Source organism: Grammomys surdaster, unplaced genomic scaffold (genome assembly GCF_004785775.1).
Source record: "Grammomys surdaster isolate TR1022 unplaced genomic scaffold, NIH_TR_1.0 273, whole genome shotgun sequence".
In the NCBI taxonomy this organism is placed as follows: domain Eukaryota; kingdom Metazoa; phylum Chordata; class Mammalia; order Rodentia; family Muridae; genus Grammomys; species Grammomys surdaster.
Window position 1 is genome coordinate 3,318,242 of NW_021604714.1, and position 16,819 is coordinate 3,335,060.

Here is a 16,819-nt window from a genome sequence, read left to right on the forward strand (position 1 = left end):
ACTGCCTGCCATTCTCTGGCCTGGCATCAGGAATGACCAAGACACCCTCTGATCAAGACAGAAAGTAGCTTGTTCTGCTGGGAGAGGTGGCAAGAGGCCTGGGAGACCTACCAGCTATAGCCCAAGGCCCTCTGGTGTTTCTGCTCAGTTTTGGCCACCTACGACATCCCTGATCCCCTCTTGATGAAACCTAGGACAAGCTAGGACAACAGGGAATATGGAGAATACAGCTCAGGCTCTGGGGTAAGCAAGTCCCATGCCCGTACCCATGGTCAAGGCACTGAGTCTTTTTCTGCTGGCCCCCAGTGGACTTCTCACCACGCGCCACACATGTGCACAGACTGAGGAGACACTGGGCTCCCCCTGCTTGCAGCTGCCTCACCGGGCTCAGGGACAGTTTCTTCTCACAGCCAAGCATCTGCCTCTCACTAATTGGCCTTGACCACATCAGGCTGCTACCTGAGAGTGCTCGGGTGTCACCACAAAGCAGACTGACAGAACTGACAGACAAGCCCATGGCACTGGACACTGAACTTGTTCTACAGCGGCTAAAGAAACCTGCCTTCTCCTGAGGAAGCAGTTCACATGGGCACCCTCTTCTCCCTATTCCTTCCTATTCCTTCCTTCTCTCCCTCCTCCCCCTCTTCTCCTCCCCCTCTTCCTCTCCCCTCCTCCTCCTCTTCTCCTTCTTGCTGATGCCTCCCCCACCCAGTAGCTTCCAGTAGCGTTTCCTTCCCCCATGCTCGGCAGTGACCTGTCTCCTGTCTTACAAAATCACACTGCATTAAGCCAGAAAAGGCACACATAGTGGTTTGTTTTTGTTGTTGCTGGTTTTGTTGTTGCTTAATGTGTTGTTCCCAGATATCACACTCACACATACACACACACAGAGAGAGAGAGAGAGAGAGAGAGAGAGAGAGAGAGAGAGAGAGAGAGAGAGAGAGGAGGTTTCTCTGTGTAGCCCTAGCTGTCCTGGAACTCACGCTGTGGACCAGAATGGCCTCAACCTCAGAGATCTGCCTGCTTCTGTTTCCCAATTGCTGGGGCTAAAGATGTGTACAAATTCCCAGCTTCCGGTCTTTCTTTAATTTTTTTTTTTTTTAAATAGGGACTAACTTTATAACCTACATAGGCCTCAAAGTTGCAATCCTCCTGCAATCCTCCTGCCTCTCAAGGCCTGGGAATATAGGTGTGCATTCCTATGACTGCTGTATTCTAACAACTTTAAATGTTATGATGAATATATTGTGAATTTTTTTTTTTGAGAGATAGGTTACCTCTGGCTAACCTGGTACTCAGTACATAGTTCAAACTCTCAGCAATGCTCCTGCCTCAGTCTCCCTAGTCCTGGGATTACAGGCACATGTCACTATTTTACATATTTGCTTGCTTTTGCTCTTGATTCCTTGCTCATTCCTGGCCCATTCCCCAGGGAAGACCAAAACAAAACAACAAACAAACAAACAAACAAACAAAACCCCCCAAAATAATAGAACCCGGTAGGTTCTATTTCTCACAGAAGTGTTCATCTCTTCCAATTCGGGAGGCTACAAAGATCAGCTCTGAGCCATCCTTGTCTGGTAAGTTCATTCCAGAGGGTCCTACAGCAAACTTACGAGAGAATGGTGAAGCATCTCAGACAGGCTTGCCCACCCGCTTATCAGCACTCTCCATAATGAGTCCCTGGGACAGTTTAGAGAACTGAGCAGGAAGTGTCCTGGAGAATGGGGCACTTGGAGAAGCCCTGGGAGCTATGGCCACCTTCTCCCAAACACCTCTTCTGCATCCTTTATTATGGCTGTGACATTGGGGTTTTGTTGTTGCTGTTTGGTTGGATTCTTTTTAAGAGTCTGTCTATATAGCCCTGCCTGTTCTGGAACTCATCGTGTAGCCAAGGCTGGCCTCAAAGTCACAGAGATCCACCTGCCTCTGCTTCCTGAGTACTGGAATTAATCCATGCCTGGTCTTTGGCATGCTTAGTTTTGAGACAAGTTTGTGGGGTAGCTGAGGTAGCCTCAAACATACTAAGTAGTTGATAGCCTTGAATTTCTACCACACACTATAAAGCACACATTTCAGGAGCCATGGGGCCCATAGGGAAACTGGAAAGTCACTTGTGACCCAGGCCCTGGCTTCCTTCACTGTGAGGCCTGAAGGTCCCAAGAGGCTGCCAAGGCAGTGGCTGTCACACAGCTCAGCCCCCTCATTTAAAAGCAGGAAGTGGTATCATGGCCCCATCTGACCTACAGAGCACTGAGATATGACAAATCTGACAGCCTTGGAGAGGCACACAGGAGCCAGGACTAGCTCATTTGGTAGGGACAGCTTTATTAAAGCCACCAATGGTGCTCACCATGAGCTAGCCCTGGAGATTAGGCAGGAAAGTGCTAACCTAGACCCCTGAAAGGCCACTGGCCAACTGAGAACTGATTGCACACAAAACCATCACTATATACGGCTGTAATAAATACCTCTCTCTACTCAACGCTGCTGGGAAACGAACCAGTACCTCATTCCTGCCAGCTCACAGTATACGGACTGAAAAGCAGGGAGGGAAAGCCAACAAACAATTTAAGGGCCTGGGGTGTGCTCACATCGCTAATCCCAGCACTTGTGCACAGATCCAAGTGACTAGACGGCCTTGCCCCCAAGTTATTTCTGATTGGCGAATAAAGATGCCAACAGCCAATGGCGGGGCAGAAGAGACATAGGTGGGGTTTAGCGTTCCCAGGCTTGGGGTTCTAAGGAGAACCAAGAGGGGGAAGCAGGTGAAGGAGGAACATAGAGACGCCATGGGTTAGGAGTCATGAAAACATGGCTCTGAGGGCTGGCCAATCAGAGTTAGGAGCAGCCCAGATGAAACACAGTAAATAATAACTCAGGGTTATCGATAGGAAAGTAGATTCTAATAGCATAAAGGGTGGATATCTGCCCAGCTCTTGTGCTGATTAAAGCTTATTGTAAATAATAAAAGTTCTGTGGATTTTATCTGGGAACTAAATGGTCAGCGGCAGGGTTGAAACCCGGGATTGGGATAAAAACATTTCTACAACCACAGGCTCAAGGTCGTCTTCGTTGCACGTTGCACAGCTAGTTTAAGCTATAGAGTCCCTATCTCAGAAAACAAACCACACACACACACACACACACAGAGAGAGAGAGAGAGAGAGAGAGAGAGAGAGAGAGAGAGAGAGAGAGAGAGAGAGAGAGACGGGTTTATTTTTTTCCCCTCCTGAGTATTGCTAACTCTCCATCAGTACAATAGGAATGTCTCTCTCCCCTGCAACCCTTGGAACTCACCCACAGGAAGCAGACTCTGAGGTCCTCAGTAGGTTAGGCTTGCTTAGGGTTGGGTCTCACTATTCCTGTTCTCTCCTGGGTCAGATAAACCACCACGCTCATGCAGGATGTAGCAGGGATCAGACATGGTGTTCTCTGAGGGTTTCAGACACCAACTGGTGACTTGGGATCAACTTTCGACAAGTTTCTGACGTGACTTGCCTGAGGCACAATCTTGTTGTCTTGAGACAGGGTCTCTCTACATAGTCCTGCCTGTCCTGGAACTGGCTATGTAGACCAAGCTGACCTCAGACTCACAAGAGAGCTGCCTGCCCCTGTCTCCTGCTGAGGCACCTTCATAACAGTACCTGGAAGGCCAGGGACCAAGATGTCTGGGACCTGTGGGGTGAGGTCAGGGAAGTGGACAGGAGACCTAGACTTTTGCAAACAGGCCTTGCTCGAGCCCTACCCATAATACCACCCAAGGAGGAAGAAGGCAGAAGAAGAAGATTACAGCAGGAAAGACATCTTTGTGTGCAGCAATGGTAGAGCTCTTGCCTAGCAATATGCAAGATCCTGGGTTCCATCCCAGCATCCCAAAGACAGTACCATAAGTCAGAAGACGGCTCTACCCCATCACTAATGGGACCCTGGACAAGAGATGCCGGGGAGGCTCTAGTAGAGTGGTTCTTAACCTATGGGTTGCGATCCCTTTGACAAACCTCTCTTTCCAAAAAATATTCACATTATGATTTATAACTAGCAAAATTACAGCTATGATGTAGCAACAAAAATAATCTTATGGTTGGGGGAGGGGGTCTCCATAACATGAGGAACCCTATTAAAGGGTTGTAGCATTAGGGAGGTTGAGAGCCACTGGTCTAGCGCATGCCTGAACCACACATTGGGGACCTGGAGCTGCGAGACTTGTGCCCGTCTATGGGGTCCTCATTTTGCAGACATTGCTGGGTCTTGGGTGTCAGGCATGGCTCACTCAACATGTCCCTCCCCTCAACCGTGGGTACAGGTCCAAAACACACACCACACCCCGCCGACTATGATCTGGGCCATTTGTCTTCACTTCCATCTGGGCCGCCATCCCTTCCTCTCTGGGTGGCTGTCTCAGCCTCCCCTGTCACCCTTACTTCCTACTGCCTGAGTCAGGCCAAGTCCTTCCCTGCATACATCTCTAACAACTCAGTGCCTTTCAAAGTCACCCAGGGCACCTAACCCTCAGCCTCTGAGGATCTACGCACACCCCGAGCTAGCTACCCAACCCTGCCTTCCAGCCTCCTCTCCACGCCTTACCCCACCAGGCAAGCAGACCCCCATCCACGGTCTTCTGCCAGCCTGCCCAGAGGTTCCGTCAGTCTCTGCCCTCCTAGCCACTTTTCATGACACAGAACTGCATGGTCTGGGCTATCCCAGCTCACCTAACTGGCTTCTTAAGAGAACTCTCTGTCTATCCTGCCCATGGCAGCACCCTGGGTATGCTCTGGGCTATACACACTGGGCTCCTGGTACACATACGGCCGATGAGGAACCCACAGGCCTACCTGGTTCCGGAAGGTCAAAGCCACTATGCCACCAATCAGCTCCATGACCAGGCAGATCCCCAGGATATACATAAACTGCAAAACAACATGCAGATATTCATTTGGGGGTTTGCAGGAAGGTTCAAGGGACTCCCCATGTGCACTGAGATCAACCATGATAAGGCAGTAGCCCTCCCTGACTGGCCTTGCGGGGCCTCCTAGAGAACACAGGGCTGTGCTCAAGAAGCCTTGAATCCAGGGAATGACTGAGCTGCCCCAGGTAGACTGAGCTGCCCCAGGTAGATGCTCCTCGTGTTTTTCCCAGGGGTCCTCAGTGGGGTATAGGATGAACAGTGGGCTCTTCCCCCACTTTATATGTGGTACTTCCCCCTCTAATACAACAGAGGGAACAGGCCTGGGCACCACTTCCAGTCGCTGACTCCCCACCACCCCCTTAACAGCTCAGAAAAGGCTTCCTAATCAACCACGTATAGAAGGGGTACCTGAATTTGGAGGATACACACTCTATTCCCTTATCCTGCCCAGAGGTTCCTCCTGCCTCTGCCCACCCAGACCCTTTTCATGATCCAGAGCCTCATGGCCTGGGCTTCTCAAGTCACCCAAACTTTGTCTTTTTAGTTACTCTAAGGGAACCTTCCATCTACTCTCCCTGCAGGTTAATAGATACTCACCAAATTGATTCTAGCAACTGCCAGCCTTGGGCAGTACCAAGACCCTGCTCCTGTGACTATAAAGGAATCCCCTCAGAGGGATGGTGGGGCTACTGAGGTAAAGATACATACAACAGAGGAAGTGGGCCTTCACACCCAGTGGCCTCAGCATTGGGGTGTCGTCCCTCAGCCAGAGACAGAGGTTGCATTGACTACAACCATCCACCTGGCAGGCATGTGATCTGAGCCAGGTACTCCAGTGTACTGGGACTCCAACCAAAATATCTAAGAAAGATGTCCTGGGCTCAGCAATAAAGACTCTGAGCCTGAGGATGACCTGAGGTAGCAGAAGGTGGCCAAACAGACTGGCCAGCCTTGCCTGGCAGTGCTGTGACAGTCCCTGGCTGCGGTGAGCCAGATGAGTCATCACACCCCACCCCCACGCTCTGGCTTTGCTTGCTTTCAGCTGACTGCAATTTCTCCCATGACAACCAAGAGCACAGAGATTCCAGCATCTCTGTGACAGCAGTATTTAAGTCAGATGCACACACTGATGTGAAGTAGCTGGGGCGGACCTGGACCACTGCGCTCCAGTGACTACTGGTTCAGGAAATGCTCTGAGGCAGCTGGCTTGTTTGAAAGGCAGAAGAAATTGAGCAGGCCTGGGCAGAGAGACAGGCTCTTCAGCTTTCTTAGAGATACCCAGAATCACTCCCTACATACGATGAGGGTTGGGAGGAGCCACTTACCGACTGGAGAAGGCACAGGTTGTCCCGCAGGGAAGCCAGCACCCCGATGAAGGAGACGATGAACATGACCACGCCCAGGAGGATAAGGATGATGGCGGGGGCCAGGAAGGCACTCTCTAGGGTTTTGTATTTCTGCCGCTCCGCCTCGGCATAGATCCCCACCGACAGGATCAGGCCCCCAATCAGCTGCACAAAAAGTAGAAGGTGAGAGGCTGTGGCGGTGCAATAGTTCAGTTGGAGAATGCTTGCCTGGCATGCAGGAGGACCTCTTGGATCCGCTGCTGAGCATAAAGCAAGAGCAGTGATGTACACCTATAATCCCAGCACTTAGAAAGTGGGGTCAGGAAGATCAGAAGTTCAACGTCCATTCACACATGAAGTTCAAGATAGCTGGCCGACATGAGACCCTGTCTCCCACAGGTAAATAGATGATAGATATACAGGATGAACAGATAAACAAATAATTTTTAAAAAGCAGGGGTTGAGATAGGAGAAAGCTGTTAGACAGCTACTTGACCTTACTCAGAGGACCTCTCTGGGTCTGTGGTAGCAGCCACAAGGCACAGGCTGCCCCAAAGGACTATACATGAGGGACTCTGCTGTCTGTTCAGCTATGTCCCCCACAAATGAGTACCTCAAAATGTGACTATATTTGGAGCTAGGACCTCAAAAGTAGTAATTAAGTTAAAATGAAGTCACTAACGTGGCTCTAGTCCATATGAGTGCTGTCACTGTAAGAAATTACAGGCTGGGAGAATAGCTGAGTTGGTAGAGTGCTTGCCCAGATTGCAGATGCCCTGGGTTTGATTCCCAGCACGGCATAAATAGGGTGATGGTTTATACACTGGACAGGCAAAAGCAGAACTGGGGGTCTTCTCTGGCTACACTCAGGTTTGAGGCCAGCCTGGGAAACATAAGACCCTGACTGCAGAGGAATGAGAAGGAGATGTTGAGATTATGACACAGAAGGAAGGGCACACGATGATGCATAAGAAGACATCCCCCTGCAGGCCAGGGAGAAGGCTTGGAACTCTGTCAAGAACTTAATCTTAGGCTCTGACCCACAAACTGTGAGGAAGGAGAACTCAGTGGTGGTGTGCTATAAAAGTCCCTGAAGATCGACACCAACTATAGAGGACAGAGCTGGTGGACCAGGGATACGCCACTGCCCACAGCGTCAGAGAACATGGGTTTGAGTCTTCATTCTGGGACAGGAATTCACCAGGTGTCTACATTTTCATCTGAGTAATGGGTATGAACACACTCGCTCTAGTCCTGCTCACCCCACAGCTTGTTAAAAGGTTTTCTGAGATGACAAAGATGGGCGTTCTAGAGGCATGGGGGCACAGGGTCACTGCCATGCCACTCCAGGGACGTTTCCCAGCTGCTCAGGGACACACACTTCACTCGGTATAAAATCACAAACGAGGAATTTCCCTTCAGAATGACTGTCGGGAAGGCTGAAGGTCAGAACAGAACAGTAGAGATTTCTAGGGGATTTACTAAGTAGACTCTCTACTGACGAGCATTTTAACACTGTGACATGGGACATGCTTTAGCCACGTGGGCTCCCTGCATGGCCTTCTGTTCCCCTTTAGCAGGACATGCTTCCCCTGACATCCCATGACAGGATCCCCCAAACACTTCTCTGAGTGTGTTCGGTTGTCACCAGCCTCATGAAGCACTGTGGAGCCACAGTATTAAACACTGGGAACCCCCAAGTGTCCTGGTCCACGTGCTTGTAATATTACCTCTCAGGAAGCTAAAAGAGGGTTCCAGGTCAGCCTGGGCTACATTAGAGACTCTCTGTCTGTCTGTCTGTCTGTCTGTCTGTCTATCTGTCTCTCTCTCTCCTTCTCTCCCTGACCCCTCACACACACACACACACACACACACACACACAAACACACACCACAAAAAGTATTTTTTAAATGATAAAGAGGGATCCCTCTTCATGAAACCTCAGAACTTTTCTCCTGGCTTATTTTTTTCTCCTTGTGTGCTGATGAGCGTGTTGGAGGGGGGTATTTCATTTGTTTGTTTTGCTGATATACAGTCTCACATAGCCCAGGCTGGCCTTGAACTTGCTGTGTAGCCCAGGCTGGTCTTGAACTGCTAATCTCTCCACCCTTGCCTCCCAGGTACTGGTATTACTACACGCACCATCACTCTGGGATTTGTGCTTATTAGGATTAAATATACATTATTTTTAAAAATTTGTATTATACTTATTTACTTATTTGGGGAGAAGGCAGCCTGTGGAAGTCAGAAGACAACTTCCACTATTCGAGAACTGAATATTGAACTCAGGTAAAGGGCCTGTGGCAGGCACCCTGACCCAGTGAGCCACTTCACTGGCCTTTATTTTACCCCCTGTGGTGGTTTGAATATGCTTGACCCAGGGAGTGGCATTTAGGAGGTCAACAAGTGGCCTTGTTGGGGTAGGTGTGGGATTGTTGGAGGAAGTGTGGACTGTGGGGGTGGGCTTTGAGGTTCTATGTAAGCTCAGCCCAGGGTGGAAGTAACCCTTCTCTTTGATGCCTCTAGAAGAAGAGTGTCTTCCTGGCTGCCTTTGGATCAAAATGTAGAACTCTCAGCTCCTTCTCCAGCACCATGCCTGCCTAGATGCTGCCATGCTTCCCGCCATGATGATAACAGACTGAGCCTCTGAAACTGTAGACCAGCCCCAATTAAATGTTTGCTGTTGTAAGAGTTGCCTTGGCCACAGTGTCTCTTCACAGCAATGGATACCCAAACTAAGACACCTCCCTAAACATAACTCCAGGACAGGTAGTATTTTGACAGTCCAGAGAGCATGCACACGCACACACACACAAACACCTGTCACCCTGGCAGTCTCAACACTGAAGAAGCCTGGTCAGCATTTACACCTCGTGTCTGCTGAAGGAATGTGGGCTACACTTTCCCACAGACCTCAAGGTTAGCCATCACTTCCCCCCAAGTCTGCACAACCAAGGATTCTGGCACCAGAGCTGTGTATCTGAAGGGCCGGGAAAGGCCATTAGCTCCGTGGACGTCTCCAGTCCACAGAATGCAGCAAGGAGTAACAGAAACCATGTCCAGGGTGAGAAAAATGAGAGATATTCTGACAGTTTGGGCGAGCTATGCTGGGGACTCAGCAAGCCTAGCAGGTGGCCGCCACCTAGAGAACCACAGAGACTGCCCCACAAGGACTTCCAGCCTTTCAGTGGCCATAAGAGGCTCCTTACAGCCTATGGTAACCTCACATAGTGTCAAGGCTATCCTATGTTAAGGGGAGTGCCTGCCTCCACCTGAGTTCAGAGAAATGACAGGCATGCCAGGAGCCACACCTCTGTGACACAGGAGCAGCTGACAGGACCATCTGAAAGCTATGTGGTATTCATGACCAGGAGAGCTAACGGCATAGATGGAATCAGCCGGCAGTTCTGTATGAATAGGTTAGCCAAAACAGAGAAAAAGCCTGAAGTGGCTGGAGATCTATCTCTGTGGTTGAGGATCTACCGAAAAAGTCACTTGCCTAAAAGATTCCACACCCACAAGCTGCTCACTGGATCCTAACCCTGTGTGGGTCAGCCCGAGACACCTGCACCTCAGACCTCTGGATGCACTTCACAGGGAGAGAGGGAGGCTAGGCTTCTGGACCCTCAAAGCCTGTCTCCCAGTGACACTCCTCCAACAAGGCCACATCCCCCAATCCTTCCTAAACAGTCCACAAACTGGAGCATCAAACATCCAAGTCACCATAGATGGTGACATTCCACAGAGTCCAGGAGTTGTCAGAGTCCAGGCATGCAGGCAATCAAAGAGCCCGGGGCCCAGAGTTCTTGAGGAGAGGAGGTGGGTGGGGCTTTATAAAGTCAGTTGGGGAAAAGTTTGAATCTTATCCTGTAGCTGAACTGTACAGCCCATCTACATTAGTATTTTCAGGATTGATTCCATGTGTTCTGCAAAGTTGTAAGCATCCTGTGGTTAAAGCTTCTTTCCTACAGGATGGGCTCTGGGTCCTGGTAGCTCCCCTCTGCTCGCTGCCCTCCTACCCACTCCCAGACCCCAAGCCTGTCCCCACCCCTCTTTCCTGCCTGAGTCTTTGCTTCTGCTTGGCCTTTAAATCGACCCCTTAAATCCCAGAGTTGTAGGACAATTTCAGACACAGCCAATCTCAGTCCTCTGCAGAAGGACAATGGGTGGATTCTTTGAATTTTACAGGCTCCCTGGAACCCTGGGACTGCTCCAGGACAGCCTTGCTGGCTGTAAACCAAACTTCCCTTGGTCTGATCACACCCCTCAGCCCTCACCCCCATCAGACACCATTACGATCTCCTTGCTGCTAGGCTAGCCAGTCACAAGAGCTCCTGTACTCCAAAGCCTGGGCAAAGATCCCACAGCAGATCAGAAAGCCCAGGCCTCCTGACTCCCTCACCACCACGGACCTCTCCATCATAGGCCCATTCCTCATGCTTAAAGATGGTGTCACCCTTCACACTGTCCCCACCCCAGCACAGGCTAACCCAGCAACAGGCTAACCCAGGCTGTTCGGAGCAGCGCTGATCGGGACAGGAAGCTGGTGTGAGTCTTCTCAGGAACTTAACATTTTCCGAGTGATATTTACATCTCTGATGACATCAATTTACCCATCTGGGTATAAAGTCATCAGTCAATGCCAGCGTGCAATCCGGTCCCCTCCTTCGCTAATTATAGCCCTGCCCCAGGCAGCCAGCCACCCCACCTCCAGGGCAGGAAGCAAACAGATCCTTTGTCAAACGGGATGGCTTCAGCTAAACAAGCATAGGGTAGGGGCACAGGCCATGCATAACTGGGACACGGTGGGAAAAGAACATGCCGCCGGCGGTTGGTGGCCAGGCCTTACACTGTGGGACCAGGCTGCCTCTTTGCCCTTCTGTTGGTGGGGCCTTGTTGTCCAGGATGAACTGGGCCCTTTCAGAACCAGCCTGGAGCTCAGCTCTCTCATGGGCAGAGACAGGCCCAGCTGTACAAAGCTGCTGGAAACAGGCCATCCTGTGTGATGCCCAGCACCTGTAGGTCCTCAGGATGCATCTGGTTGGCGCCTGGCTGGCTCATCCCAGCTGGAGCAGCTTTCTACTTAAAGGAGTCTTCGAGGTCTGTTTCCAACCCTAGCCCATGTTACAGGCTCCCGCTGTGCTCCAGGAGAACTGTCAGGCTTCACGTGGGGACACAAGGGATCAGATAGGGAGCAAATGTCTGTCCCTTGGATGGATTGAGGGAGGGAGTCTCTGGAACATGGCCTGCAGGGAAAACTCATGTCTTTCTTTTAACCAAGCATCTCTCAGAGGAAACCTCTTGTAGTAAAGGCTTGCTCCCCAGGGTGGGGCTGCCGGTGGAGCCTTGAGGAGGTGGGCCACGTCAGAAGTCTTGAGCTCCCTGAGGGCATACAAGCCCTTGAAGGAAACAACTGGCCCCTTGCCTCTTCTTCCGCTTCGCCTCTTCCCTGGCCACAAGATGCATGGGTTTCTCTCCACCGTGTGCTCCCTCCCTGATGGGCTGCCTCAGCATCGGCCCTAAAGCAACTGTGCCATTAGGTCACGGCCCAGAACTCCCAAAACAATGAGCTCAAATGAACCTTTCCTCTTATTAAGTTTATTATCTCAGGTAACCTGTTACAGTACCGCAGCACTGACTAACCCGGCCTCTAACTGCAATCTACTCTCCAGTCTTACAAATGGAGATGGCTTAACAGTCCTGGTGACCGTCACTGATGGGATACAGTGTCTCCCCATGCTTCTGTCCCAGTCTCTCTTCTGTATAGAGCAGGAAGGAACAGTTAGAGGCAGGAGACAGGAGCTAGCATTCTGGGCCTGCACATCCTCGCTCTGGCTCCTGTTACTTACCTGTCAAATAATAAAATAAAGCCTGCTGCCATACAGAACATATTATGCATATGTGTATTTTGTCTGCATGCGTGACTGTGTACCACTTATGTGCCTGCTGCCCAAGGAAGCCAGAAAAGGCAGTGAGAGCCCCCAGAACTGGAGTTATAGATGGTTGTGAGCTGCCATGTGGGTGTTGGCCATCGGACGTAGGTCCTCTGACAAGCAGCCAGTGTCCTTAGCCACTGATCTATCACCATAGGCTTCTTATTTTATTTTGAGGCAGAGTCTCATGTGGCCCAGGCTGGCCTGGTACTACCTCTGTAGCTGAGGAGGGCCCTGAACTTCTTTTTTTTTTTTTTTTTGGTTTTTCAAGACAGGGTTTCTCTGTGTAGTTCTGGCTGTCCTGGAACTCACTTGGTAGACCAGGCTGGCCTCGAACTCAGAAATCCGCCTGCCTCTGCCTCCCAAGTGCTGGGATTAAAGGCGTGCGCCACCACCGCCCGGCAAGGCCCTGAACTTCTGTTACCAGTGTTACATCAAGATCAGGTGATTCTGAGATCTTTGCATCTTAATCAAATAACTGAAATAAAAGCAAAAAAACAAAAACAAAAACAAAAAAAAAACAGACAGCAAAGTAGCAAGGAAATATCATTCCAAAGCCAAGGGATTGAACAGACCAGCCATGCTGTCAAGCTACACAGCAGGCCACCCGAACCAAATGACTCTCAAAGGCCTTGGCTTTCTTTTGAGGCTTCCTTTGATGGGGTCCAAAAGAAGGAGCTTGGTTGCTAAGAGGAACAGCCCAGGCGGTTTTCTGTTTTGATTGACAGGCTTGGGTTTCATATGCTTCTGCTCACTGAAAATGCCCCTTCCTACTGCACATAAGATTTTAGCCATATGCACACCCAAACATGCATAAGCATAGGATGGCCAGTAGGGGGCGCTCCCTAAAAGTTCACTAGGAGAACACAATTTGACTCAGTGTGAAAGCACTCAAAATCAGTTCAGGCCAGATCCACGCCCACCCCCTACCCCCACATTCCCTTACCTAGATAATTAAATAGAAACTCTACTCAAAGGGGCAGTTATTGGTGACTCAGCTAAGCTGGTCCTGATGTTAGCTTGCCTGACTTCAGATCATCCTGCAACTCTGACTGGCTTGTGGGTTTTCTTTATGTAAATCTTATTAGAGCCGGGCACTTTTCCTCCCTCAGTCTTTCCTGTGCTAGACAAAAACTTCAGGGGGCATTTGGTAGCCTTCCTGAGTTGGCCCAGGGGCGGGAGCTGAGGCCTTCACAAAACAAGCCGGCCTAGGAGGCAGAGTAAACATCATTTTCTAGCGTCTTGTTGGCAGAAAGTTGATTTCAAAGACTCCCCACGCACACAGTGCATTCCGGACAGCGAGGGAGAGACACTGGGAGGTTTGTAAAAACCAGTTATTCAGTGCAGCCAGGGCAGAGAGGAATTTCTAATCAAGAACCACCATGGCCATACAGTGTAGCCCAGACAGACAGGTGGGAGTCATAAGAACCCAACTGCATACTGAGACAAGACGCGGCCATTTCTTTGTCCTTGGGGAGTCCAGGGAGGGTCCGCTGGAGTAAGCCAGGAAGGAGGCACTGGGTCGGACGACATGCACCTGGGAGGGGTAAATCTGAGAGATGACATACCCTGAGATGCTTCTGGGCCTAAAGAAGGCCCTCCACAGTAATCCCCTTCTGGACAGAAGAGTGGATCATGGTAAACGTGAAAACCACGGAGGAGGTTATGGGAAGGAGGGGAGGGGCAAGAGTAAATCATCTTCCCCTCCGGCCCCCTGCCACAAAAACACAGACAGAGAGACAGAGAGACAGAGAGACAGGCAGGCAGGCAGGCACACACACACACATCCCAGCTCTCTCCAGCCCTCTGCCCTGCCTCCCTGAAAGCGTCTCCATGGTCCTTGGATAATGGTGGCTGCCAAGAACCTACTTCCTCTCAGCCTTGATCACTCATTGCCAAGAGCCCAACAGAGCACAAGGCCATACTCCTTGTGGTATACCCTGTATATCAGACCCTGGGGACTGAAAGTCCCGGAGTCAGGCCACTGCAGGAACACTCAGATGTGGGACCAGAGCTGTACTGAGGGTAGGAGAGAATGGGGAATTCTGGGACAGGAACTTGGAGACCCTAGGGATGAGAGCCTTACATGGTGGGAGAGATCCACTGACAGGCACCCCTGGACTCGACCTTCTTCCTTCTCATCCAACCCATGACTGCCTTCCCTTACAGCCCAGGGCAGCTAGGCAGCTAGAAACAAATAGTGAACATGAGTTAGGGGTGTAGCTCAGTTGGCAGAGTGCTTGCCTAGCATGCATGAGGCTCTGAGTTCAAGGTTAGCCTAGTCTTGTCTGGAAAAAAAAATTATTTATTTATTTATTTATTTATTTATTTACTTATTTATTTATAATGCTCAGCTCAGAGCTCTCCTCTCTTGGGAATGCTTCCTAGTTCACTGAGTAGAAGGGATCTCTCTGCATCTACAAAAGCAATAACCAGAAGCCCTCACTGGTAACAATATGAGCCATACTTACTCTGCCATCTTGGAAGTACATAGACACATATGGAAGTGCATAGCCTGGTGACAGGAGCCAGCACCACCTACCAACTGTGACCTCGACACAGCCTGCACATCTATCACAAATGTTCTAGCATGTCCCAAAAGTCTATGGACAGGAAGTTGAATGGTTTCTCCACATACCACGCTCTTGCCACAGAAACTACATGGCAAGTGGTTAGTCAAGTCAACTCGAAATGACCAAGTAACTACTAAGCCCTTGAAGCAAAAGGACACTCCGAAGTTCTGGGCATCCAGCAGGTGCTCAATAAATGTTACTTCTTTCCTGTAGATCACTCAGGAATCACTATCACGCACACATCTCAAAACCTAAGTCCCATGTCAGAAAGCAAACAACAAACAGAAACAGGTAGGGTATTTGGGGAGGGTTAGGAGGTGTGGCCTTGCTGGAGGAACTTTATCAATCACTGGAGGAGGCAAGCTTTGGGGTTCCAGAAGACTCGAGGATTGAGATGTGAACTCTCAGCTGCGGCTCCCGCATGCAGAACGCCTCCCCCAGTCTGCCATCATGGACTCTAACCCTCTGGAACCATAGGCCCAGCATAAGTTGCTTAGGTGATGGTGTCTTTTCACAGCAACAGAAAAGTAGCTAAGACACACCCTATGCTACATTCTACACCCATCAACCACCACCGTGTGCCAGGTATCCCAGTGGACTACATAGGTGGGATATCACTTCAGTGACTCAATGGGCTCCTGAGTGGCCTCCCTCTGCACCCCTCTCTAGTCTCAACATGACAGGCTAAGGAGCTTGGTTAACTGTCACAGTGAGAATAGCCAAGGAGCTTGGTTAACTGTCACAGTGAGAGGAGCCAATTAACTACTGTAGCCAGGAGTGGTGACATATGGGTGAAGAGAGGGCCCAAGCTACCTCAGAGGAGCCCCAAAGCAGGACCCCGGGCCTAAAAGTTTGTAGCTGATGGAGGATTGTGACTTGGGAGCTGTGGTGTTTTGAATAGGGTTGGCCCCATAGACTTGAATGCTTGGCTCATAGGGAGTGGCACTATTAGGAGGTGTGACCTTGTTGGAGTGGGTGTGGCCTTGGTAGAGGAAGTGTGTCACCGTGGAGGCGGGCTTTGACGTCTTCTATGCTCAGGCTATGTCTCCTTCATCTGCCTGTGGATCAAGATGTACAACTCTTGACTTCTCCAGCGTGCCGTGTTTCCCGCCATGATGATTATGAACTAAACTTCTGAACATGTAAGCCAGCCCCAAGTAAGTGTTTTCCTTTATAAGAGTTACTGTGGTCATGGTGTCTCTTCACAGGGATAAGACCCAAAGTAAGACGGGCATCAAGACAAAGGTGGCTGTTTGCTCTGAGTGGAGGGCAGAGGCCCTGAATGTGTGTAGGAACGATCTGAAGGGCTGTGAGTTTCCAGAGGCTCTGGGACCCTTTGGTCAAGGGGACACCACTTGTAGTACAGGGACTACGGGTTTTTCTTTTTTTTTAATGTCTGAGAAACATTTTAGACACAATAGGTGCACCTTTTTAAATTATGTATTTTGTACACATTGGTGTTTTGATTGTGTGTATGTCTGTGTGAGGGTGTCTGTGTGAGGGGAACAGGAGTTACAGACAGTTGTGAGCTTCAGTTTTAATGTGGACCTGAAAGGGTTGTGCTAGAACATTTTAAAATACATCCTGGAGGTCAGCCATAGTGGCACACACCTTTAATCCCAGCGCTCGGGAGGCAGAGGCAGGAGGAACTCTGTGAGTTTGAGGCTAGCCTGGTCTACATAACAATTTCCAGGACAGTCAAGCTTATAGAGAGAGACCCTGTCTCAAAAAATAAACAACAACAACAACAACATACATCCTTGGCATACTTGGAGTGACTTGTCTTGGCACGTACGACTTCCTCCGTAATGGCCAAACTGCAAAATTCCTGACTCTAGGTCAGAGCTACAGCGTTCTTCTACCTTTCCTGTAATGCATGCTGTTGATCCTCACACTTGGAAGACAGCAGCAGGTAGAACTCTGTGAGTTCAAGGCCAGCCTGGTCTACAGAGCTAGTTCTAGGATAACCAAGGCTATAGAAAGCAACCCTGTTTTGGGAAACCAAAAAATAAAAGAAAGAAAGAAAGAAAGAAAGAAAGAAAGAAAGAAAGAAAGAAA

At 50.0% G+C, this 16,819-nt stretch overlaps 1 protein-coding gene across 1 annotated transcript in view; it reads right to left on the reverse strand.

Annotated features, from left to right (window-relative positions):
- Positions 1-16,819, reverse strand: part of Tspan15 (tetraspanin 15) — a 43,697-nt gene that overhangs the window by 9,913 nt on the left and 16,965 nt on the right. Inside the window, exons 2-3 of the mRNA XM_028776870.1 lie at positions 6,235-6,420; positions 4,836-4,910 (exon numbers count right to left, since the gene is read on the reverse strand). Coding sequence (XP_028632703.1) covers positions 4,836-4,910; positions 6,235-6,420 — 261 coding nt within the window. The remainder of the gene's footprint in view (positions 1-4,835; positions 4,911-6,234; positions 6,421-16,819) is intronic.